Source organism: Mus musculus, chromosome X (assembly GCF_000001635.26).
Source record: "Mus musculus strain C57BL/6J chromosome X, GRCm38.p6 C57BL/6J".
Classification (NCBI taxonomy): domain Eukaryota; kingdom Metazoa; phylum Chordata; class Mammalia; order Rodentia; family Muridae; genus Mus; species Mus musculus.
In genome coordinates, this window is record NC_000086.7 from 108987123 (window position 1) to 109013929 (window position 26807).

At 38.3% G+C, this 26807-nt stretch overlaps 1 protein-coding gene, 1 non-coding gene and 1 pseudogene across 3 annotated transcripts; 1 reads left to right on the forward strand and 2 right to left on the reverse strand.

Moving 5' to 3' along the window:
- Positions 1 to 14362: 14362 nt before the first annotated feature.
- On the forward strand, positions 14363 to 15174 carry 5730416F02Rik (RIKEN cDNA 5730416F02 gene; annotated as a pseudogene). The gene has a single exon (NR_033596.1). The product of NR_033596.1 is annotated as an RIKEN cDNA 5730416F02 gene (transcript).
- Positions 15175 to 17414: 2240 nt separating this feature from the next.
- Hmgn5 (high-mobility group nucleosome binding domain 5) lies at positions 17415 to 26258 on the reverse strand. The gene is made up of 6 exons (NM_016710.2): positions 26130 to 26258; positions 24300 to 24323; positions 23735 to 23764; positions 23432 to 23485; positions 21040 to 21174; positions 17415 to 18949 (listed from the first exon to the last, which is right to left on the reverse strand). Exons 1-6 carry the CDS (start codon positions 26142 to 26144, stop codon positions 17987 to 17989), a joined length of 1221 nt encoding a protein of 406 aa, NP_057919.2. The 5' UTR covers positions 26145 to 26258; the 3' UTR covers positions 17415 to 17986.
- Positions 22559 to 22725, reverse strand: Gm23322. Its single transcript, XR_003953215.1, has one exon. It is a non-coding gene; the product is annotated as a U1 spliceosomal RNA (small nuclear RNA).
- Positions 26259 to 26807: the final 549 nt, after the last annotated feature.

The window sequence follows — 26807 nt, forward strand, 5'->3', positions numbered from 1 at the left end:
AGCCTAAATAGCAATCAATGACAAATGAGAAAGAAAATGGAAAGATGCATGATAGAATTTCATGTAGCCATAAGCAAAACATAAAGTTAGAATATTTTTGGGAAATTGTATGGACCATGTTATCAATACCCTAGTGGATGGCCCCACACCCAAGAACTTATGGGAAATTCTAATTGAACTCATAGGGCTATTAATAACAAAGAAGGAGGACATGAATTTGGGGAAGTGACAAGATGGGGGATACAAATTGGGAGAAATTCATGGTAGACAGATATGACCAAATACAATGTATAAGTATGTTAAATATTTAAAGAATACATTTAAAATCTTTCTTCCATATAAAGAATCTAGACTTAAATTTACAAAGACATGTGTGCATATATTATGCATGTAAGACATAAGAATAGAAAAGGGACAACCACTCTGGAAATCAGTCTGGAAGTTCCTCAGAAAATTGGACATAGTACTAATGGAAGATCCAGCAATTCCTCTCCTGGGCATATACACAGAAGAAGTTACAACTGATAATAAGGACACATGCTCCACTATGTACATAGCAGCCTTATTTATAAGAGCCAGAAGCTGGAAAGAACCCAGATGTCCCTCAGCGGAGGAATGGATACAGAAAAATGTGGTACATTTACACAATGGAGTACTACTCAGCTATTAAAAACAAGGAATTTATGAAATTCTTGGGCAAATCACAAAAGAAGTCACTTGATATGAACTCACTGATAAGTAGATATTAGCCCAGAAAATTAGAATACCCAAGATACAATTTGCAAAACACAAGAAAATCAAGAAGAAGGAAGACTAATATGTGGATACTTCATTCCTCCTTAGAATAGAGAACAAAATACCCATGGAAGGAGTTACAGAAGAAGGAATTTTAAACAGGGGCATAACAATGTATGTGCATAACATTATGTGCAGCATAGAAGTAAACATGGTACTTTGTATAATAAAACAGTAATTTTAATATTACAAGAGAGTCAAGTGTGGTGGTGCAAGCATTTAATCCCAGCGCACAGAAGGCAGATGCAGGAGGATCTTTGTGGGCTTGAAGCCAACCTGGTCCATACTGAGAGTTCTAGGACATCCAAGACTACATAGTGAGACTCTGTCTCAAAGAAATTATCATAAGACATATGATCATCACATAATTATGAGTGAAATTATAAAATAATATTTTTAAAAAACAAGATGCTTTGTTGAAGATACAGAAAAAGAGAACACTTATGTAATAGTGATAGGATTTTAAATTAATACTACCTAATATAGAAAACAAAAACTCGAATATTTTGAGAAAATTTAAAAAGACTTACCATGTAATCTAGTAAGGCTATTTCTAGGTGTACATCCAAATGCATTGAAATAAGTATCCTAAAAAGCTGTACTACGTGCATTGGAGAAGTAATCATCGTGGTAAAGATATGTAAGCAATGTAGTTATGTATCATCAGTTGAATGGATAGAGAATGTTTATATTATATCATACTATATATTACTATGAAAATATCATTCAACTTTAATGAGAGAAGAAATGTGTCTTTACAGCAGCATGGATGAACTTGGGGGACGTTATATTGAATGAAATAAAATAGGCACTGAATATGTAATCTAAAAAAATAGTTGAACTTGAGATCGAAAATAGAAAGGTGGTGATCAGAGGATGGGAAATAGATTAATTGGGGAAAAGATACTGCCCTCATCTTCTCCACTGAAGTCCCCGTGTCTTGAATATATTAAGAATTCCACACATGCCTTTAATCCTAGCAATCAGGAGGCAGAGGCAGGTGAATCTCTGAGTTGATGGCCAGCCTGGTCTACAAAGTGAGTTCCATGATGGCGAGGGTGACACAGAGAACCCTGCCTCAAAAAAATTAAATAAAAAACAAACAAATAAAAGGATTCTGTAAAATGTAAAAACTCAAAATAAAGAATTTCAAATATACAATTTAATTGAAAATAGACAAAGACACAGAGACTTTCACTAAACATCATATTCATTACTAGAAGGGAAACATAAAACACCAAAATTCTGTGATCATTATACACTTAACAGCTTAGTTAGTTAAATAATAAAATAATTAAATAAAAATTAATTAGTTAAATAAAATAATAAAAACAATTGATATGATAATAAATCATTGAAAAGATGCACACAATCTGGGTAATTTATACTGTATTTGTATAAAGTTCCTAAGAATTTTCCCACACATGTGAATACTTATGTTCATTCTAAACTAAGTGCATCATTTTTCACAAAAGCTCTATTAAGAGCAGAACATATCTGGAAGCAACCCAGAGTTTGTTCACTAGAAACATTTTTGATATGGAGTACTAGTTAGCAATAAAAGAAAGCATGAACAACTAATTCAAGCAGTAACTTGAATTATGATGATTTATTTTGTAACACCAAATCAAAATTTCTGCTTACTATATAATTTAATTTATGTAACATTCTTCAAATGACAACGTTATAGAAATGTGTAACAGGTTATGACTAGTCGAAGATTAAAGAGGATGTACAGTTGGAAGAGATATGGGTGCAACTTCAGAAGAACAGCGTGAATGTCTTCTTCACTTAAACTTGTCTATTGCCTTTATTGGATCAAGAAATGCCTCAGAGATTAATAGTTCCCACCTCTGCATGTGCCTGTTCTGACATTTCCACAGATGATTATGTTATGAAGGCTCTAATGTAATGACTATACTGATTTCTGATAAACTCATGATATAATTGGGAGATAGTGAAGAGAAGGAGGCATTTAGGTCATGAGGAGTATGTTTTGAAGGCTGTATCTCAAGTTGAGCACTACCATGTACATTTATTTTTTATTCTTATATACTGTAACATGAAGAGCATGTCTCTGCCATAAAATTCCATGGTGCTGTATCCAAAAACATAGGTATTTCTTAGTCATTGTTTATTGCAGTGCTGAGACACCATGACCAAGGAAACTCTTATGAAAGAAAAGATTTAAGTAGTAACTCGCTTTCAGTTTCAGAGGGTTAGTTCATTATCATCATGGTGGGGAATGTGGCAGGAGTATGGTGACACACATGGCAGATCAGTAGCTGAGAGCTATATCCTGGTCCATTGATGGGGGTGGTGAGGAGGAGATGGAAAGAGACACAGACAGACCAGGAGACAGAAACAGAGAGAGACAGTCACTGGGCTTGGCTTGGGGTTTTGAAACATCAAATCCCACCTTCAGTGACACACTTCCTCCAACAAGGCCACATATTCTAACCATTCTAATACTATCAAAGGGTTCTACTAACTCTAACCTTTCACACATATGAGCCTTTGGGGGCCATTCTCATTCAAACCACAGCAGGGTCAAAGGGCCATTGACTGAATCCTCTGAAACTGTGAGTCAACATAATTACTACACTAAGTTGTCCTCTTGGTATTGTTGTTGCAGCTTCACAACAATAACTAATTTAACAAGGGATCTACAAGTGATGGAAGTATTTTGTAATTTGAATTTACCAATGTAAATGTACTAGTTATTACATTGTATTGTGTTTTTCCAAGATGTTGTTACAAAGAAAAACTGAATAAATTTAGTTGCTTAAAATAATAATTTATTCTTTTTATAATCACAGAGTCTTTCTGGAAAAAGCATTATCAAGGAAAATCAATTGCTTCCTTCTGAAAGTTCTGAGTGCAGAATGTATTTCTTGCCAGTTTTGTGTGTGAATATGATGCTGGGATGGATCATGGGACCTCCTAGCATGCTGGACAGGTGCTCTTCCACTAAGCTACACCTATATCCCTGTTATCCATGTCCCTACTCTTTTTGGCTGTACTGGCTATCTGTATTCCTTGGTTAGTACACTATTCCTTCACCATCAAAATAAACCACTCACTCTGTTTCCATTATCTTTTAATCTTATTTTTTCTAATCCTATTTTTCTCTACCCCCTTTGTGTAAGGATATTTTGTATCTAGGCACATAAAGATACTCCAAGATATCATGGCCCTTTAGTGTTATATTTATGAAACTTTCTATTACCATGTAAGGTAATATTACTAGGTTCTAGGAGTTAGTACTTGGATATCTGGAGCATGTGGAGAACTTTCCTAAATTGGTTATAATTAATATGGGAGTATCTATAGTTATCTCAAAATAACAATTTAATTAACTAAAATATATTAGAAATTGTTTAATCCTATAATTTCTTATGGAGGCCACTTATTAAAAGCAGAATCAAAATAATTGTATACTCCCTCAGTTTTAGAATAAATTATTTATGCTTATCCACTTTAAATATTAAAATAGCAGGGACTTGAGAGATCACTCTGGTTTTGAGCACTTGCTGTTCTTGTAAAGGACTTGGGCTGGGTTTCCAGCACCCACATGACAGCTGACAAATGTCATTAACTATAGGTTCAAGGGGTCTGCTGCCATCTGGCCTTTATAGACACTACATGTAGTGCACAGACATACTTACAGGCAGACACTCATATACATAAAGTAAAAATAAATCTTAAAATGAATGTAACTTTCTTAAGCATATGACTCATTCAATCAAATCAAATCAAAATATGAAGTCAAAAATTTAAACAATAGAATTCAAATTATAATTTTTCTTATTGTGATGTTCATTTGCTTAAAAGTAACACCATAATGATTACTTTTTTATCCACTCTATTTTAGAGTGTTGATTATACTCAATTACAAGAAAGTACTTGTAATTGTTTGGTGAAAGAAAGAAGTTTGTGGAGAATAGTGGTATATCTCCTCCAACCAGCTCAAGCCTGCAATGGGATGCTAGTTAGTTGAATTTCTAATTAGCTATACTCTCTTCCTCTCCCTCTACCACCTTTTCTCCCTCTTCCTCCCCAACCCCCTCACTCTCTCCCTCCCTCCCTTTTCTCTTACTGTCATCCTATTTACAAGAATGTAGAATAAGTATATATTCTAGAAATGTGATATTTATTGATTTTGTATTTATTATTGTATTTCCTTTGAAATGTTAATGGCTGATTTTATATTGATGATATAAATGTATGAATAGTGTTTATTTTAGGATGTTAGAAGATTATGCTTCATGCAAGATGCTTTTTGTGTCTTCATAATAATAAGAGTAACAACAGTTATTAGAATACATTGTCCAGAATTTAGTACATGGTGCTCCTAACTGCAAAACAACTTGAGATTATTACTGTTCTGTCTTTCTAACTTCTATATTAGTGTTAAGAAAAGAATGATAGGGTTTAAATGAGTGTTGAGTTACTCAAATGGCAGTATCTTGTTATAACTTTTATTTCTTTCTAGAATAATACTTTTCATTGAGATTTTTATGTTTATTAACTCAGTACATAGCAATTCAATTTGGTTCGCCTCTCATACACTGTGCTACTGGAAGTGCAAATTGGCAAAGCCTCTTTAGAAAATTAGTTGGCAGGATTTATACATGACCCACACCCCAGCAATTCTACTCCTAGCTGTATATACTCAACAGAAATGCGTGCATGTGGTCACCAAAAACATGCACAAAAATATTCATAGAGGCTTTATTCATATGAACTCCAAGCTATAAACTACAGAGACTATGAACAATTTAATGAATAAATTAGGTAGGTTCACACAACAGAATTTTATATGTTCTCATACTGGCCAAAGTACCACTTCACAGGAAAATATGATTGAACCTCATAAACCTGATGCAAAATGAAAAAAAAATCAGATACCAAAGTGGCCATGCATTATGATAATATGCATTTAGAAATGGAAAATTAGATAAAATTAAATTGTGCTGTGAAAAGTCAGGATTGAAGTTCCCTTTGTTAGGGAGTGGATAATGACAAAGACAGATCCTAAAAGGAGCTTTTTGGATGCTTATAATAGTGTTTCTTGATTTGGATGTGTTCAGTATGGGGAAATTGAATTTCAATTACAACTCCTGTACATTTATATGTATAAATTGTAAAATCAAAGTAAACAACTGAAACCAAACCATCAAAAACTATATCACGAAATCATGTGTTTCTGCTTTAGTAATTACTCACATGATGTAATTTGTGAAGGCTTATGGTTTGCATTTTATTTTTATATTTTGATTCTCCATGTGATCAGTGAACAATTCACTATGTTTGTGTCCAAATAGTTCCTTCTATTGTTTGTGTCTGATTAAATTTAGCCATTAAAATTTGATTTTGTTTCAGTATTAACTGTTTGTGGGGACTGTTCTATAAAATGATTTGTCTTCCATTCTGAGTAGTATAACTAGTTCATATTGGAATTCTGAAACTTTTATCAAAGAAACCCTACAACCTGAAAGTTTCCATTGATCGCTTAGATTCTTCTTCCAGTTTAATCCTTAGCACACACACAAACAAGTATCGGGGGTAAAATGGCTATCTTGGAATGAGAACAGTTAACTGGCTACTTCATTTTTTTCTGATAATAAAAACACAGTGTAATTTCTGTTATCATAAACATGAAGTGACCATAAGTAGACTTCTTCTAAGTCATCCATTACTTTCTGCTAACCTTTTGCTGTTTTCTCTCTCCTGTCCTATCTTTCATTAGATTGCTGAAGTTTGCATCTTTGTCTACTACTCTGTTAAAGGTGAAGTAACTTCAGTCTCATGTAAAGACTCAAATATTTTATATTCTCAAGCCCTCTTCACTATGCTTTCTCAGGTAATCAGTGTTAATCTGACATTGCAGACAATCCAGATGCAGATGTAAAACTGTTTCCACATCTAATTTCATAAACACTTTATTTAGGACTATTTTTTTCTAAGTGTTGACTTCACTCTTATCTACAGACTGGATTTTTGAAAAACACTTGTAGAGAGAAATTTGTTTGTTATATATTTGTAATGGCCAAATGGAATATGAAAATGTATACAGAAATATTTTCATCTAATCTTAAAACATAGGTAAGAGAATAATATCAGAATCGATGATCACAGGCAATCCAACCTAAGACATTTTACAACTTCCAACTTAGAAATTACTCTCAAATGTTTCACTTGTCACATAACTCATTAAAACTTATCCTAAAAAGAGGCACCATACTATGATTCCAGCAGATACAAAGTAAAACTTCATAATCTTTACAAAACCCTTTTTACACTTGGCATTTTTCTTTGTTACCTTTCTGGCAGAGTAGATAGGAAATACAATTTTTGATACTGCATGTATATAAAAATGTTCTAATTGCACTTGATTAATATACGGAATTCGAGGCTTGAAGCACATCTTATCATAATTTTAAAAGTATGATCCTTTAAGTTGAGGCTCCTGCTTTACTATTAAGATGTCTTTTCCTACTAAGTTTCATTTGCTGTGCATGTGCATGTATGAGACAGAGCATGAATATGTCACTTTTCAATACCATGCTCTACAATACTAACATTTCTGCATAATATGACCTGTCATATTGTCATATTCATGTTTTCAGCTTACATTGTGCTGAGTTACTTGACAGATCTTTTAAATCCAAAATTTCTGATGACCTAGACCTAAAAATGTTCTTGCATTTCTTTGCAAATTTCTATCTCATCTTCTTGTAACTTGTAACTATCTATTCCAAAATTTAATGACTTAAAATAGAGACATTATGATGTCTCAAGATTGAATAAGTATTCAGGAATATATTAAGGTGGCATGCATTGGAAAGCTCCCATGTTATTATCATGACAAGAAGTAGTGATATGGCCACCTGAGCACACTACTGGCTGACTGACTCTTTAAAAATGCCATCTTCACTGACATGTCTATCACCTCATGTAGACTGATTGGCATCCCTGAAGATCAGCCAGGCACTTATCTCCATGCATGAACTTACCTATAGTGTGATTGTCTCAGGGCTGTTTAACTTGCCCCATGGAATTTGGATTTCTTTTAGAGCACACATAGTCATTGTTCCAAAAAATAGGAAGTAAAAATCACCAGTTCTTTGGTGTTTGCTGGACATACTATTAAATCGGCCTAAATTGAATAAAAACAAAATGAAAGGGAATTCAGGTTTTATATGTATGATCAAATATCTTAGGTCTCAATTTGCCACTTTTTTAATTCAAACTGCACCAATAGCTCTTCTGAATCTTGGTGCATATTTGAACTTGATTGTCTCTATAATAGATGAGCCAATTCCTTTCATTACTTGTTTGTGTACACACATTATGTTGCAGGATATTTTATGAAAAGCACTAAGTAATGCAGAAACCCTTTACTCCACAGCCTTTTTTTCAGAATGCAGATATGTTAGACCAATTAACTGCTCATATGACTGTTGTGGCGTATGATTGTATCACATAATGGCATCACAGTCATTGTAGTTTCTGTAATTATGTGTTGTGCTCACTAAGTGCTTAAGGAAAAATATTTCTCATAATTTATCTTCTGTCATGAATAGTTGACTGTGTTCAGGCCTACATATCTAGTCAAAAGTTTAGATGATTCTTCTTTAGAGAAACTCAGTAGATAAAGAGAAAAGGTTGGCCTGGAGAAATGGCTCAGCAGTTGAGAGTACTGGCATCTGTTCAGAGGACCCAGGATGAATTTCTAGCACCCACATAGCAACTCACAATTGTCTGTATTTCCAGTTCCAAGGGATCTGATACTGCCCTTTTATGGCTTCCTTGAGCGCTGCTTTGAAGTGGTACACAGACAGACATGTATCATACACATACAAAATTTTAAAATAATTTTTAAAGATACATGCATAGATGCATGATAGCCAGGCAGACTAATGATAGATAGAGGGTCCATAGAGTATAGTATTGGTCATTTATTGTTGTTCATGAATTGTTCAATTTCCTACAAAATATCCCATGCCACTAAGCTGGAAACTCCACTCACTCTGTCTTAGTATCTGGTCTTAAGTCATAGGCACTTGTGGCTGAGGAGATGGCTCAGTTGTTAAGAGAGTTGTTTTTGTTTTTCTAGAGGATCTGGGCTTCATTACGAGTACACATTTGGTTACAACCGTCTTCAGTTCCAGTTCCAGAGGGATCCAATTTCATTTTCTGGCTTCTGCTAGCACCAAGAACATAAGTGATACACAGCTGTACATACAGGTGAAATACACATACACACTAAAGTAAGTTAAATTTATGTTTAAAACCACAGTGCATTCATGGACATGATATTACTATTAAAGCCAGAGGCCAAAGAAGCAGTAGAAACCTGTTGTAAACTTGATATTGAAGGAAAGGGGATAAGAATGTATCCATGATCAGGAGCGGAATGATGAGGAAAAGAGAAAACACAGAATAAGAAAGAGTTCAGGACACAAAAATAAAACAAAATTTTAAAAATATATATTAATGAGTTTGATATACCCAAAAGATGCCCCACCATGTCACAGGGTCATGTGATCCACTATATTAATAGTGACCTTATTTGTGATAGCCAAAACCTGGAAAAAAAAAAACCAGATGTCCAACAATGGAATATTGCTCAGCTATTAAGAATGAGGACATCCTGAGTTTTGCAGGCAAATGGCTGGAACTAGAAAATATCATTCTGAGTGAGGTAACTCAGACCAAAAAGGACATGGTATGTACTCACTAATAAGTGGATATTAGCCAAAAAAAGTACATAATACTCAAGATACAATCCACATAACTCAAGAAGGTTAACAAGCTGAAGTGAGTATGCCTAAATCCCACTTGGGAGGGAGAAGAAAGCAATCACAGGAGGCAGGGGAGGGAGGAACCTGGGTGTAAAGTGGACAGGGAGGGGAAGAGAGGAACATGATCAGGTATTGGCTGCGGTGGGGGTGGGGGGCAGATTGAAGCCCTGAGGGCCAGCAGAAAGAATGAAAATATAAAACCTCAGGAGGTAGGAGATGGGAGGACACTCTAGAAAGTACCAGAAATCTGGAAGGTGAGAGACTCTCAGGACTCAAAGGGAAGGAGGGACCCTAGATGAAGTGCCCTACAGTGGGAAGAAGGGACTTATAAAATCCACCTCCAGCAGAAAGACAGGGCAGCAAGTGAGGGACAGGGTTGCCATCTCACAGTCAAAAACTCTGACCCAGAGTTGTTCCTGTCTGAAAGAACTGCACAGACAAAAATGGAGGAAAAGGAAGTCCAGTGACAGGCCCAGATTGGGATCCAGCTTAAGGAGAGGCCCCAAGGCCTGACACTATTACTGATGCTACGGTGTGCTTACAAACTGGGGCCTATCATGACTGCCCTCTGAAAGACCCAACAAGCAGCTGAGGTAGATATTTACACCCAACCAATGGACAGAAGCTGCAGACACCTGTGGTTATATTAGGGAAAAGCTAAAAGAAGCTGAGGAGGAGGGCAACCTCATAGGAAGACCAGCAGTCTCAAGTAACCTGGACCCCTGAGATCCCTTAGACACCAACCAGGCAGCATACACCGGCTGATATGAAGCCCCCAACATATATACAGCAGAGGACTGCTGGGTCTGGCTCAGTCAGAGAAGAGCCACCTAACCCTCAAGAGACTGGAGGCCCCAGGGAGTGGGGAGGCCTGATGAGGTGGGGGGGGGGGGGGCGACATCCTCTTGGAGATGGGGGTGGGGGATAAAGTCTGGACTGAAAAAAAATGAAAGATAAAAAATAAAATAAATTATTAATAACAAGGTTGGAAGGGGCAAGTGATCCAATGGATAGCATACCTCACTACAAATTAGAAGATTCCAGCTTAGATACTTGGGGGACTGAAGTGGTGGTTCAATTGTCAAGATTGTTTTCTATTCCCCAAGAGGACCCAGGTTTGACTCACAGCACTCACATAGTGACTCACAAATATTTGTAACTCCAGTCTTAATGTTTCTAAATTCCTCTTCTGGTCTCCTCATGCACTATATGCAGGTGGTATACATACATACATGTAGTCTAAGTATTTATGTCCATCTTTAAAAATGAAAAAAATATGTCATTTAAAGAAGAATAACAGAGTGAACTGTGATAGCTAACACTCATCAATAACTTCTCAATGAATCATGGCTTCATATTCCTGTTTACAACTTTCTTATATTTGAATTCAGACCAAATTGAGCAAGGACAATTTGAAAAACTATTTTACTCTGTAAAATTGGGCTTTTGCCTTGTAGTGGCTATTACTGGTTGTCAACTTGACTACATTTGGAATGAGTTATAGTCCAGAATTGGAGGGCCCACCTGTGATCCAGATTTTGGCCCGGGAAAACACAAGTTTCTGACATGGATCTTGGCATGAAGGTCTTGAGAAATAGTGACCATGAAAAGCTTAGGCCCAGGCAAGGTTGTACATACCTTAATCCCAGGAGTCTAATTCAAGAAGATCTCTGAGTTCAAGGTCAGCCTGGGACAAATTAAATTCCAGATCCAGGTTTGGTGGCGCACACCTTTAATCTGGCCACACCTTCTGCTGGAAACCTACATAATGCCATTGGAAGAAGAAAGATTAGCTCTTCTTTGCCTTCTTGCATTTTTTTGCCAGCACATCAGTTGGTATCTACTCCTACAGAAGACCATCTGAAACAACTAGCCTCATGGGACTGAGAAATTACTAGATCCTTGAACTTCCAGTTCACAGGTGACCACTGTTGGGGAGTTAGATTACTGACTATAAGTCATCATTATGAATTCCCTCAATATAGAAAGACATTCCATATGTTCTGTGACTCTAGAGAACCCTGCCCAATAAACACCTACTTACTAAGTTTTCTTAAAGAAATCAATATACTTTTGAATACTATCATTTTTATGAAATAAAGATAATTCATATCATTTTACTGTAATATTTATCAATGATTTGAGAGTATTATACAATGTGCTTCAATCAGATTGATATGTCCTCTTCTCATGCTAACTCTTCCAAGGTCCACTCTAACTTCCCTAACCCCAGTAGATGAATTACTTATTAGGGATAGGGGATAGGATTAAAACTTTTTCAAACACTCACTTTAGTTTTTTTAGTATTGATCCTTTGATAATTTCATACACGCATTTAAGGTATATTTAACACATGTATTTCTCCATTTCTCTCTCATCCTCCTTTCTATCTTGCTGAACTTCTTTCCACTAAGGTCACCTGTATCTCTTTGGTCCTCCCCCTGCTCCCACCTTTTTGTGACTCATTGGGTTTAATTACACTTGTTCAAATGAACACAAGTGGGGGATTATTTACTAAGTCAGGGGCAATTTACCAGTGGCTACAGCACTGAATAAAATGTCTGCTCCTCTTCCAGTAGCCATTAACTGCTAATGGCTCTTCAGGAAAGGTGGGGGCCTCAAGAACCTCTCCTCTTATCCTTGATGGAAAATGAAAGGCCCATTTTGTGTAATTGTGTAGTTCTTATACAGGTAACCACATCCGCTTTTTATGATAAGAATTAATTGTATCCATCATGTAAATATCATAATAAGAAACCTCTATATTCTAAAAATGCAATTCAAATAAGCCATTTACTTGCCATTACAAGCCATTACAGATTTGATGTAATTTAATTTTTAACACAGGTGTGGCTAAGCCACAGCAGATTTGGTGAGCTTTTTCTCCACTTACGATGTTAAACAATGTTTTAAAGGGACTTTTTTTTAAATTTTCTAAAAGTGCTTCATTAACATCTTCAAAAATTTAACTCTTTTTTCTATTCATTTTTTAAAATTATCTTTATAATCTATTTTTTACAGACCAGCTGTTATCCCCCCTCCGGGTCTGCCTGACACCAGTTCCTCATCCCATTCCTCCTCCCCTAGTCTCCAAAAGGATGTCGCCAACCCCCTTCCACTCCACTAGGCCTTCCCACTCCCTGGGGCCTCAAGTCTCTTGAGGGTTAGGTGCCCCTTCTCTGATTAAGTCCAGATCCAGCAGTCCTCTGCTGTATATGTGTTGGGAGCCACGTATCAGCTGGTGTATGCTGCCTGGTTGGTGGCTCAGTGTGTGAGAGATCTCAGGGATCCAGGTTAGTTGAGACTGTTGGTCTTCCCATGGGGTTGCCCTCCTCCTCAGCTTCTTCTAGCTTTTCCCTAGTTCAACCACAGTGTTCCCTGACTTCAGTCCAATAGTTGAGTGTAAGTATCTGTGTCTGTTTCAGTCAGATGCTTGTTGGGCCTCTCAAAGAACAGCCATGCTAGGCTCCTGCCTGTACGCACACCATAGCATCAGTAATAGTGTCAGGCCTTGGGGCCTCCCCTTGAGCTGGATCCCAAGTTGTGCCTGTCACCAGACCTCCTTTCCTCAGGCTTTTCTCCATTTTTGTCCCTGCAGTTTTTTAAGAGAGGAACAATTCTAGGTCAGAGTTTCTGGCTGTGGGATGGCAACCCCATTCCTCCACTTGTGGTCCACTGTGTTCATAGCATCCTTATTTGTGATAGCCAGAATCTGGAAACAACCTAGATGTCACACAACAGAAGAATGGATACAGAAAATATGGTTTATTTACACAATGGAATACTGTTCAGCTATTAAGAACGAGGACCTCATGGGTTTGCAGGCAAATGGATGGAACTAGAAAATATCATCCCGAGTGAGGTAACTCAGACCCAAAGGGACATGCATGGTATGTACTCAATAATAAGTGGCTATTAGCCAAAAAAAGTACTGAATACCCAGGACAGAGTTCACAGAGCTTAAGAATGTTAACAAGCAAAAGGGCCCAAGTGAGGATGCCTCAATCCCACTTGGGAGGGAGAAGATAGCAATCAAAGGGTCCAGAAAGAAAGGACCTGGGTGCGAATGGGGACAGGGAGGGGAAAGGGGGAACATGATCAGGTATTGGGGTGCTGAAGAGAAGCAATGAGGGCCAGCAGAAAAAATGGAAATGTAAAACCTCGGGAGGTAGGAGGTTGGGACGACCCTCCAGAATGCACCAGAGACCTGGGAGGTGAGAGAATCTCATGACTCAAAGGGAGGGACCTTAGATCAAATGCCCAACAGTGGGGAGAGGGAACTTGTAGAGTCCACCTCCAGTAGAAAGACAGGGCATCAAATTTCTTTTAAGACAAGAATATTAGTGTTTGAGGATTATAAAAACCTGGTTTTTAATTTTTTTTTCAAATTTATCTTTGTTGTCCCAGAAAGTCATCAATAATATCTATTATATTATAGTTGATGATATTAGACCCCATGTAAGACATACATTATTGGTCTCCTGTTTTTGTCTTCCTAACTGGTGTTTTAAATAGGATGGATAATTTATCTATTCATGCTGCGCTCCCCACATCCATTGATCTTTAAGGCATTGTGTCTAGTATGGTTCTCTGTAATAGTATGTTTTTGATAACTGGTTGCCCAATACCAAATAAACCTCGAAAGACAACTTTGTTCAGAGCCAGGAACCCTCTCGAGCAACTTACAGATTGGACACCAGGAGGCTCCAAGGAGTTAAATAGCTGACCTGAGAAAGCACAGCTGGTCTGAGAACAGCCTGTACACACCCATCCCTAAGAGAGATTCTCCGCGGTTCCCAGCCTGAGTCCCAGATCCAGGCCTACACATATGGCCTGTGGAGAAGCTGAAGCCAGTGCCCATAGCAAGAATGAACCATGGCATCTTTTTCTCTGGGTATTCCTACCTAGTGTGTCACAAGGCCCAGAAGAGGCCTCCCATCTGCACCTGAGGATAGGCCAGCAGTCATCCTGAAAGGAGCAGGGGGCCTGTGCTCTGCTGGCTGAGAACCTCAACACCATGCTGGGAGAGCAGACTGTGCAGCGTCCTGTGCAGCGCCCTGAGGGTCAAGAGAATAAATCTGACCTCTTCATGAATTACTTCCCATGAGGCCTCAAGTACCGGGAAGGTGGCGTGGAGTTGGCATTTCACCAGACAACCTCGAGCGCCACCCCAGCAGCCATCAGGAAGCTCTACCAGGTTAAGGGTAAGAACATCTGTGTGACCGAGAGGGCTCTGAGCTGGGACAGCTTCAACACTGGGGACTGCTTCATCCTGGACCTGGGTCTGAACATCTTTGCCTGGTGTGGTAGAAAGTCGGATATCCTGGAGCGCAACAAGGCGAGGGACCTGGCACTGGCCATCAGGGACAGCGAATGGCAGGGCAAGGCCCAGGTGGAAATCATTACTGATGGAGAGGAGCCAGCTGAGATGATTCTAGGCCCCAAGCCTGCTCCAAAGGAGGGTAACCCTGAGGAAGACATTACAGCTGACCAGACCAAGGCTCAGGCGGCAGCCGCGTATAAGGTCTCTGATGCCACTGAACAGATGGATATGACCAAGGTGGCTGACCCTCATTCCAGGGACCCCCATACACGACTGGGGTGGTCCGTGGCAAGGGTGGGTGTCCCCATCTTTGCTCTCCTGCTTCCACCTGCCTGATTGTTTCCCCTCTGGCTGCTGAGTCAGCACTGGGGTGCCCTCTGGATGCTCAATAAAGGACACATTTCACCACCCCCCAAATAAAATAAACCTCAGTAGGTTGTATTTATATATTTAGAAAAATAAATATACCTTATATAAGGTAGCAGGCACACTCCTAAAATTCATGTTTAACTGTTCTTTTTAAAATTTATTTCCACAAACTGAATTATAAATTACTGTTGTGGTTTTAATGAAAAATGTCCCTACACGATTTCTGGGTTTATCTGACACTGAGATAATTGTTTTGTTCGTTGAGGCTGTAAAACTTTAGGAGGTGGAGCCTAGTTGAAGGAAGTAGGTTATGGAAGGCAGGCCCTGAGGGCTATAACCCTGGCCCATTGGATCTGACCTTTCTGCTGACTGTAAGGTATCATGTGAGCAAGCTGAGCAGCAAGCTCCCAGGGACAAAAACAACTCCATTTTAGTCTCAATGACTTCCCCACCCTGATGGACTACCTTCTTTGAATTGTGGGCCAAAGAAATCCTTTCTCCACTAACTTGTTTGTTTTAGGTATTCAGCCATAGGGAGATATGGTAAACTTAATACCTCTAGTTTCAAGGTACAGGGCAATTTTGGTAAATTTATTTTGTTTTACATACATATACAATATTTGTTATTTGGGCCATTCATGGATGCATACAATGTATTTTGATCACATGTACCCTCATGCTCCCTCCAACTCCTGCCAGGTCCTCCCAATACATTCTTCCTCCCAACTTTATGTATGTCCTCTTTATAAATGATCCACTGGTTCAAATTAGTACTGTCCATATGGCCATGGTGTAGGGCCATCCACTGGAGCATGGGCAGTATAATTTTAATTTGTTTATTCATCTAAGAAAAACTCATTCCTCTAAGAAAACTTTGATTATGGTATGCATTCCCTTTTTACCCTATATCATACTTACCAATAGGGAAAACTTTGAAGTCACACTGCAAAATTTTATATGACATTTCCACACTATATAGTACCAAATCACTTAGTCTACTCTATCAGTATATTACCAAAGCCTTGTACTTCTGGTGGCATAAACAAAGGTGTCTCCTATTACTAAGGTAATGTTAAATGGATGTCATGAATAATTGTTTTCTATAGCGAGCCCTATAGAGTACCTTTTTATACCCTGGCTATTTCTACACATCTTTAGATAAGACCACTTCACTATAGACTTGTACATTTTTACCTTCACCTCCAATGAGACCTTGCCTGTGAATCAGCTAGTGCTCCTTCTATTCTAACTTTTCCATTTTGATTTTATTGAAACTCAGAAAAAAATTATATGAAATAATTTTCTTGTGGTGTGGAGAATATTAGATCCATAAATGAAAGAAGACCCATGGAAGAAAGTTTACTTGTGCATATTAGTATGAGAGAACAACTCTACTGTTGCATTCCCTGTTCTTGTTATGTAAATGTGTTACACACTTAATAAGGTGAAGCTGTCTTCTCTGCATAGAGGACAGGATTTCACATAAAAAGAAAACTTATGTATAGAGAGAAAACTGGTAGTGTTACTCTGACCATTGACAACAGAAGAGATTTAAGTCAACAAATTCATGTGGGATGTTTTGGCAGTGTTTTCTGTTCTTCTATAATAATGATGTCCATTGAACTCTTTATCCTTCTGCCTTTACCTCTAACTCTTACATCTTAGAAAAGCATGGCATTTTTGTAATGTGCTTTGGCATGTACATTACAAGAAAATCGAATGGACCGATCATTATCAATTAAAAAAAACTACTACATGTCAAAAGACACCACTGTTCATACAGAACACAAAAACTAGTGAGTGTTCACTGCAGATTTGTAACTGATACCATTAGAAACAATATGAATATTCATGAAAAATAAAATGGGCTTTGACTGAATAGAATAAATATCCTTGTTATAAAAATGAATGGTTTAAAAAATGAATGGTTTAATGAACGTACCTAAACCAATATATTGCATATTTTAAATGATTAAAATATTGAATTTTATGCTTTATAATTATATTTCAATGAAAAAATCCTCAAATGCCTTCCTGAACACCAAATGGGAGAAAAAAATCAGGGATATTAATATTTCTTTAAACTACAGTTTTTGAAATATTGCAAACCATAATCATATTTGTGGAACTCTTTTATTATGATAAATCCAGCAAAACTTTGTGCATACACATATAATCAAAACTGCCCTCCTGAAATAAACATTCAAATTTCTTCAAAAATGAAATTAAAATTTTATACTTTCCAAGCTACTAATACAGTTGTATTTGGTAATGTCAATTCCGACTCTTAGCATTACCTGAAAATAGTTGACCTTCTTTATAAAAGCAACCTAGAGAACTACATCAAAGTTGTGCCAAACTCTTTCTTTTGGAATTCTCCTACTCTGCAAATTTACCACGTATAAGAATAAAATTGAAACTCAAAGATTTAATACATAACTTACACATGATGAAATTCACAAAGTTGCAAGTATACATTTTATATTTTGCACTACTATAATCACAAAATGTATAAAGGTGTCATGTTAGGCATTTTGCAACTAATAACCTGTATGATGATGATGATCTAAGATTGAATGATGCTAAAGAAAAGCACTGTTTATAAAATATCTGATAAAAATATTTATCTCTATTAACATTACAACAGGAAGGTACGTGTTACCGAATTATGATCTCACAGAGGGCAGTTTTAGACAATACTCAGAGGCTCCTCTTTCTCTCCGTCTTGTTTGAAGTCTTTGTTTTCGGCTCCTTCTTCTTCTGCCTCCACCTTGTTTTCATCACTCCCTTCATCTACAGCAACCTCTTGCTCTCCTTCTTCCTTTCTATCCTCTTTTCCACCATCTTTCTCCTTTCCATCTTCCTCATGCAGATCTTCCTTTCCACCTTCCTCATGATGACCTTCCTTCCCATCTTCCTTACACTGACCTTCCTTTCCATCTTCCTCAGGCTGATCTTCCTTTCCATCTTCCTCAGGCTGACCTTCCTTTTGATCTTCCTTAGGCTGACCTTCCTCTCCATCTTCCTCATGCAGATATTCCTTTCCATCTTCTTCAGGCTGACCTTCCTTTCCATCTTCCTCATGATGAATTTCCTTCCCATCTTCCTCAGGCTGACCTTCCTTTCCATCTTCCTCATGCAGATCTTCCTTTCCAACTTCCTCATGCAGATCTTCCTTTCCATCTTCCTCAGGCTGACCTTCCTTTCCAACTTCCTTGTTTTCCTCCTCTTTGCATTTCCCATCATCCTCCTCGGCTTCCTTGTTTTGTTCTTTTACTTCTTTTTCTGTTCCAGTGTCCCCCTCTTTGTCATCTTTCTCTTCTTCCTTCTCATCACCTTCTTCTTTGCCATCTTCTCCTTTTTCATTGTCTCCTTTCTCTTCTTCATCTTTGGACACCTCTGCATCTTCACTTTTGGCTGTACCTGGTTTCTCGTTTAGGCCTTCTTCTTCTATTTTTCCGTCTTCCACCTCCTCACCTGTATCTTTGTGCTCTTTTCCATCTTCATCTTTCTCCACATCTTGAATGTTTGCTTTTAGCTCATCATCTTTGGCTTCTGCTGCCACTGCTTCTTTCTTTTCTCCTCCATCTTCTTCAGTGTCTTCATTTATCTGTTCTTTTACTTCCTCAGCTTCCATTTTAGGAATGGGTGCCTAGATATAATAAGAGGAAAAAGATTGTAAATTCAGAGCTGTTTTCTCTCTCAAATGTTTAGCTTAAATTGATTATACTTGTTTCATGAAAAGCCTACTTATATTTTGTTTGCCAGAAAGTAGTTTTGCTATATAAGGAAAATATTCCAAACAATACACAAATATAGTATCTTGATACAAAGCACCGCAAATAGATGTCTGCAGCCATAACTTCAGTAAAGCTTGTCTATATAAATGCTTTTCATTACAAATATGATGAAACAAAGTAAATAAACAAAGATTGTTTATTTATTCTGTGTCATAAATTCTCAGTAAGTAAACATATGGAGATAAAGTCTTTGGGAAAATAATGCTGGTTTTCTTCTGTACTTTTGAAACAAGATCTTGCCCAGGTTGGCCTTAAACTCACAGTGATTCTCTGGCTTCCACCTACCAAATATCGTCTGTGTTTGTTTGAGTATGAATGGCCATGGTAGACTCATATATTTGAATGTTTAATCACCATGGAGTGGCACTACTTGAAAAGAATTAGGTGTGGCCTTGTTGTTGAAGGAAGTATGGCCTTGTGGTGGCCACTAGGAGTGGGCTTTGAGGTTTAAGAAGCCCAAGCCAGGCCTAGTGTCAGTCTCTCTCCTGCCTGCAAATCCAGATGTAGAACTCTCAGTTCCTACTATAGCACCACATCTGCCTGCATGCTACCATGCTCCTGCCATGATGATAATGGACTAGACCTCTGAAACTGTAAGACAGCCCCAGTTAAATGCTTTCCTTTATATGAGGTGCTATAATCCTGGTGTCTCTTCACAGAAAATAAAACCCTAAGACATTGGGGTAGCAGGCATGTACCACTAAGTACAATTTAGATTTGTTTGTTTGTTTGTTTGTTTGTTTGTTTGTTTTTTGGTGTTTCTTTGAGACATGTTTTCATTTTGTAGCTCCGGCTGTCCTGGAACCCACTAGGCTGATGAGGCCTCAACTTCACAGAGGTCTACCTACCTCTGCCTTCCAACACATTTGTGTGTGTGTGTTTTTTTTTTCCTTTTTAATTCTTTAATCCTTTTTTACAGTCCAGTCTTTATCTCCCTCCAGGTCTACCCTCTGGCTGTTCCTCCTCATCCCATACCTCCTCCCCCCTACCACACCCCTGTCTCCAAGAAGATGCCCCCACACCTACTCCCACCCCAACAGACTTCCCCACTCCCTGGGGTCTCAAGTCTCTCAAGGGTTAGGAGCATCTTCTCTCACTGAGACCAGACCTGGCAGTCTTCTGCTGTATATGTGTTTGGTGCCTTATATCTGCTGGTGTATGCTGTGTGGTTGGTGGTTCAGTGTCTTGAGAGATCATAGGTGTCAAAAATTACTTGAAAATCCTTAATGATTATTTAGATATTACATACATACACATGTTTGATTTGATAGCTCACTTTAGGTACTTTACTAGAATACCTAAAAACATAGTATAAATTAAATATATAGCACTCATTAAAAACATGATACATAACTGGCCACGTCATTCAGTTGATAGAGTGCTTGAGTATATGAAGCTCTAAGTTGGGTCACGAGCCTTGCATAAATTAGGTGTGTGTGGTGGTGCAGGTCTGTAATCATAGCACTTAGTACGTGGAGGTAAGGAGGACCAGAAGAGGAAGTAGAGACAAGGAGGACCAGAAGTTCCAGGTCATTCTTGACTCTATAATGAGTTTGAGGCTGTCCTTGGCTACAGGAGACCTTGTCTGGAACAAAAAGTTCTATGATAGTTTATAGAAGAAATAAAATGTCATTTTCTGAGAAAAGAAGTTACAAATAGTCTACGCGTTGAGAAAAGGAATTAAAGTTTGGCTTAAATTTAATAAGAGAATTATATTTGTTGTAAGTCATTCTTACTGGCATTGTTAAATCAATATTAATGCTAACCAACTGCTTGTGCTACCACTACCTGCAAAGCTCATATGTTCCATTCATTTTCTATTTAGATACCATTTTACCACAGAACCACTATTCATTTTCTAGTTCTGCTTTTAAACTAAAAGGCAAATATGATTATTTTCACTTGCATTGTTAAGTTTTCAAGAAGATATATTTCCAGGTACCTCCATAATCTTGGCTTCTCCATTTTCAGCATTTTCCATGTTGCATTCGTCTTTAACATCTTCTGGCTTGGTTTCAGGAATTGGTATGGTACTTGCATCTTTGTTTTCTTCCACGACATTTGTGGTCTTGGTTTTCTGCCCAGCAACATGGAAATAAAAAATACAGAGTTTAGCTGCTAGGTTGATTCAAGAGCTAAAGATCTATTAGCAGCTGATAAAATAATTTAGGGAGAACTTTAACATACTACACATAAATCTGACAGCAATAAAATTAACATATAATTCTTTCACTGATACTTCTAAAGCAACATTAAAAATGCATTGTTACACTGATATAAATTAAAGAAATATGCTTTTATGATGAGTGTAATGATAAGTACCAAGTTAGTGTTGACTAGTGCCCACCAAGGTACAATTCCCAGCTTCAGGTTAGACTGATAAATTGAATGTCTCTTACCTAAATTCAGTTTATTACTGTCTAGTCTAATCGTTAACAAGAAGGTTGTGTTAATTATAAAGTCTCCATCGGTAGTAATTAAGAGAAATGTCATGTTAGAACATTAATTTAGACACATCTAGAAGAGATCACCATAGGATGCAGCTGTTTAAATCTTTATATATATAAACATTTTTTTTTTTGGTTTGCATAAGAAAGTACATTGCTTAAGTGTATATGTAGTAGGAAGATTTCAGATGCCAGAAAAAAAAAAAAGTTTAAACCCTAGATCTTTCACTTACATAGAGAGATGTTGAGAAATGGTATAAATCTCTCAGATTGTGTTTTCATATATAAAATGATAATACCACGAACATTGTTGGGAAATTGAGAAAACGCAAAGGGAATTATGTTAGAAATTATATTGGATGGGTCACACGGCCCCCAATGCAGGAGCTAGAGATATTACCCAAGGAGCTAAAGGGAACTGCAACCCTATAGGTGGAACAACAATATGAACTAACCAGTACCCTGGAGCTCTTGTCTCTAGCTGCATATGCATCAAAAGATGGCCTAGTCAGCCATCACTGCAAAGAGAGGCCCATTGGACTTGCCAACTTTAGATGCCCCAGTACAGGGGAACGCCAGGGCCAAAAAGGGGGAGTGGGTAGGTAGGGGATTGGGGGGGAGGGTATGGGGGACCTTTGGGATAGCATTGGAAATGTAAACGAGGAAAATACCTAATTAAAAAAAAAGAAATTATATACTGCAATGTACATAAAAGCTATTATTCGTTTAACAAATAAGTAACAGATCTGAGAAAGATACTCTTCACAGGGCATGATTATATAACACCCCTCATGGTTTACTCCTATACTTTCCCCACCTTCCTGCTCTCAGTGCAACTTGCAGAACAGTTCAATAACTAGTGCTGCATCAATATATAAATTGACTGATTGAGATAATTAAACAAGGGCTTTGTAAATAAAAAATATCAAAGCAGCTTACAAGAATGACAATAGTTTGCTGTGTCTTCAGTCACAAAATGATGAGATTAGATGATGTCAAAAATTATTTCCCCCACAGGGGAAAGCACTAATGCAGTCCCCCACTACCTGCAATTGTACAGTCAAGTTCCCTATAGCTGGGGAAATCACAGGGGTCAACACATCTGGAGTGCAATGGATAATAAGCCTCTCCCTGGGAAAACCACCTCTGTGATCATGGTGTCTCCCCTGCTAGGTAAGTATTCAGAATTATTGTGGAGTTCTTTTTGGAGGGAGGAAGGAATTATTTATAGTCTACCATCTAGGGAAGTCAGGGCAGGAACCTGGAGGCAGGTATGAAGCAGAAGCCATAGAGGAACACTGCTTGCTGGCTTCCCCTCATCAAATATTTTTTTTAACTTTAATCTTTTCTGATTCTTGTAATTGTTAGAAAAAAATGTTTATAAAGCAATTAACAGTGAACTTAATATTAATTTTACTTCTCTTTGAGCCTGTCATTAGCTATAACATATAAGCACTGAAGTCTATATAAAATCAGTTGACTCCATTTAAAGCAACAAACATGATAGCACTTCCTGAAGCATTATCAAATATTATTTACTGCTATTACTATAATACACTATTGAGTTATTGCAGTTTATGGCCTTCGTTTTCCCAGGAATATTGGTAAATCTCAAAGGCATATGCATTTAATGGTTCTACCCACCAACATTTTTATTTTACATTTACAATATTGTATTGAAACTACCAAATAAAAATGCTAAGACACAGCTACCAATCAGAAAACATATACAAATATTCACCACCCAGCAGATCTATATGTCTTGTATTGTACCTTAGATTTCTGTCTAAGCAAGCTACAAAGAAAACAAAAGGATCAGCTGTGTGCACTTTCACAATTTATATCTAAACAAATTATTTTCCGCATCCTTGTAATTTGAATATTTACCCTTGAAGTTGATGCTCTTTTAGGTTTCAACTCCGGTGTAAAGGGCACAGGCATCTGCATCAGAAAATGTCATTATATAAGAAACGAGGTAGAAATCATATTCGAAGAAAGAGCACTAACAATGAAATCCATAAGTATGATTTAAACCAAGCACTAGGAAAAGAACCCTTTCCTTAATGTGTAAAGTTTCTCCCATAAACCTTCCAAATAACCCCTGTATTAAACATAATATTATGCAGGCTTTCCCAAATCTAAAAACTCGATTCCATGATACATGGGCAGCATTTTATAAACATCACTTACAGCAGACAGTCGGGCTGATCTTCTCTTTGGCTGGAAGTGAAAAAAAAATAGCCAAAAGAATTATGATTATACAATTTAGAATCATTTTTCCTGAGAAAATATTTGGTGTAGCACTATGTAAATGTTGCTATTAAGGAAATGATTATAAATTTTGTTAAGAAATGTCATAGACATATCTGATCCAACCCCTAAACCTTTCATATGTTAAAGGGAATAAAATCTCATGGCAAGCTTCTTTCACTGCGATAAATCAGCAAAATGGCTATTTCCAAGGAGCACATTTTAAAATGAAAATATACCTTCTTGCTCACCAATTGACTGACAAAACAGAATTTGAGCCTAAGAAGGTGCTCTCTGGATTTTATGACAAGCACAGTAGGGTCCGAAAGGCAAAACATCTATCTTTTTTTTTTTTTTAGTGTACTTTGACACAGCACTAGACACAGCATTAGTGCTCATGTGGTACAAATATAACTACCAGCATTTTTACCTAGTTATGTGTCTTTAGTTTCTAAAATGGGTACATTTTTCCCCCCAGAGAAACTCACAAACTAAAGACACTCACCTCCTGGCTCACATCACCTGCAGCCTATGTAGGGGGAGAAAAAAAAAAAAAAGAAAGAAAGAAAGAAAGAAAGAAAGAAAGAAAGAAAGAAAGAAAGAAAGAAAGAAAGAAAGAAAGAAAGAGGATCATCAATATAAACATGTAGAGCAGAAAATGTCGCCAACTTTAGACACTTGTGACTTTTTCCCTGGGCTCCTGGTCCAGCAACCACGTGCTGCTTCTAGCCCCTCTTCAACACCTACTGTTTTAGTAATATGAAACGTGGACCAAGATGCAAGGTCATGCTTAAGACCTGTTTACAAAGAGTCAGTGTAACCTTTTTGAATAAATAAGGCCTCTTAAGAACACACCATTTTCATTTTGAAATCCACCTGCTCTAATGTTAAAGCCAAAACAAGGGTTGGGCGGGACGAAGGAAGGCGGAGCTTCTTGCAGTTTCCCTTTCTTGCCTTATGTTTGCTATGCAATTGTATCTATCTGACCAGCTCTACTGATTATGGACTATTTTCCTCCTCAAGTTCTGCATACAAAACAACAGTCCCACCATACTTTCAAGGAAGGAGGTCTTTGTTCTAACGTTAACGTTTTGTTCAGAGAAGCAGGAGGCGGATTTTAAAACTTCCCGCCACTACCTGCTACAAGGTTGCTGTCAGCTCTGCAAAATAGCAAGATCCATTGCACAAGACGAAAAGAGCCTGGCGGCAGGAGTCTCGGGAAGGGGGGTGGTGATTAGAAACAATTGCTTTCGGTATCTGAGTAGCCCTTTACCCTGGGAATTACCAGGCTATTATTTCAATGATACAGCCCCAGAGCACTGAGGAATTTCAGCCTCATTTCTATGTTCTAGGAATACGGAAGGCGGACGGATTCACAAGAATATATAAACAATCATAAGGCTTTTACATTAACACAGTATTTCATTTTATGATTTCACCAAGCAATGAAATAGCATTCCATTTTAGTTGTAAGATACTCGGGGGAGGGGGAGGGGTGGTGGAGGAACACACAAACACCGAGCTTCAACTTATATGTGCGCGGAGACAGGAATTTTGAAGTGAAGGGTTACAGAAGACCTGTAGCCCTTGGTAGCTCGGATCAACTCCCCATGTCTAAAGTGAACTAATCTCACGCCACCCCACCATCCAACGCTGTTAGTAGTTTCTCGGACGCGGCTCTCTAATCACCTTTCCACCTTTAACTAGAGAGTTCCGAGAGTGCCAAATCTCTCAGATCTAAAGTTTCTAATTACAGCGGTGAATCTCTCCCTTCTCTAGGACAGTTTGAAGTCTGCGCCGCCTAATGGCACAGGATTACCATTGCATAGCCATCTGGCATGACAAGAAGTGGAGGAGGGAAGAGGGGGGAAAAAGGAAAAAAAGAAAACGGAAAGAACAAAGGCAAAAAACAAGAGAAAGCCAGGGCTTTCGTTCCCCCAAACGGGATGGTTCTCTGAGAAAAACGGGAGGTAGAGGAGGAAGCTGGCGCTGGAAGTGTGGTTGGGAGAAGAGTTCTCCAATAGGGTAAGCGGAGGAAGGGGGGTGGGGTAGGAAGCGACAGCACAGCGCTATGGCTGTTTGTAATTCAGCATGGAGACACCTCTCAAACGATTCTCTCCCTTAAACAAAACAAGCCAAAAGTGAACTACCAGTTGCATACGAGACCTTCTGAAACCAAACACAGACGGATCGCTACCTTTCCCTCGCCTTCCATTCAGGACATCATAAAATCAAACTAGAAGCCAAAATGATCTTTCAAAAAGATACAAATCTCTGCGGTAGGAAATATGTATTTCGGCAGCTAATATCCCGTCTATCTTCCCATTTCACTTACCTTTCTTTTGGGCATTGTTGCAGCTCTCCGTTGGAGATCCTTAGGCAGGAGGGAAAAAAGCCGAGAGGAGTCTCTGCCTGACCGCTCCGCGAGCGACTGAGTTTTCAATGAACTAATTGCAGCACGATATGTACTCGCGTCCCCCCTCCCCCTAAAAAAAATCTCTCGTTATTGGCAACATTAAACACGCCAAGACGCAACCAAACTACGTGAATGGTTACCCGAAGTGGGAGCCAGGTTGGAGTGACAGGCTGTCAGGCCAATGAGGGGAGGTGGCCGGTTCGGAAGGCGTGGCCCGCGAACTTGCCCGAAGCCCTCGTATGCTGCCGGCTTTGACTGCCTCTAGGGTGCCGGAGTCCACGCACTTAGCAGACGCCTAGTGCTCCAACGTGACCAGCAGGAAATCCAGTTTTCTTGCCTTTTCACCTTTTTTTTTAAGTTAGAACGACAAGCGAAAGCTCAAACAGTTGGTTTTTTTCCCCCCACGATCTCCACCCCCCTTCCTTCTTCGCGCGGGGTGGCGGGCCCTTTTGAGACTGGATTGAGCCAGAAGCTCCAGTCTTTCCCAGTTAGCAAAAGGGCGAGGTTGGAGTGACAGGCTCACCCGTTTAGAGACCAGAAAAAGAGTAGGGAACGTTTCTGGTCGTGAGAACTTCCCGCCAATGCTGAACTGTGGTC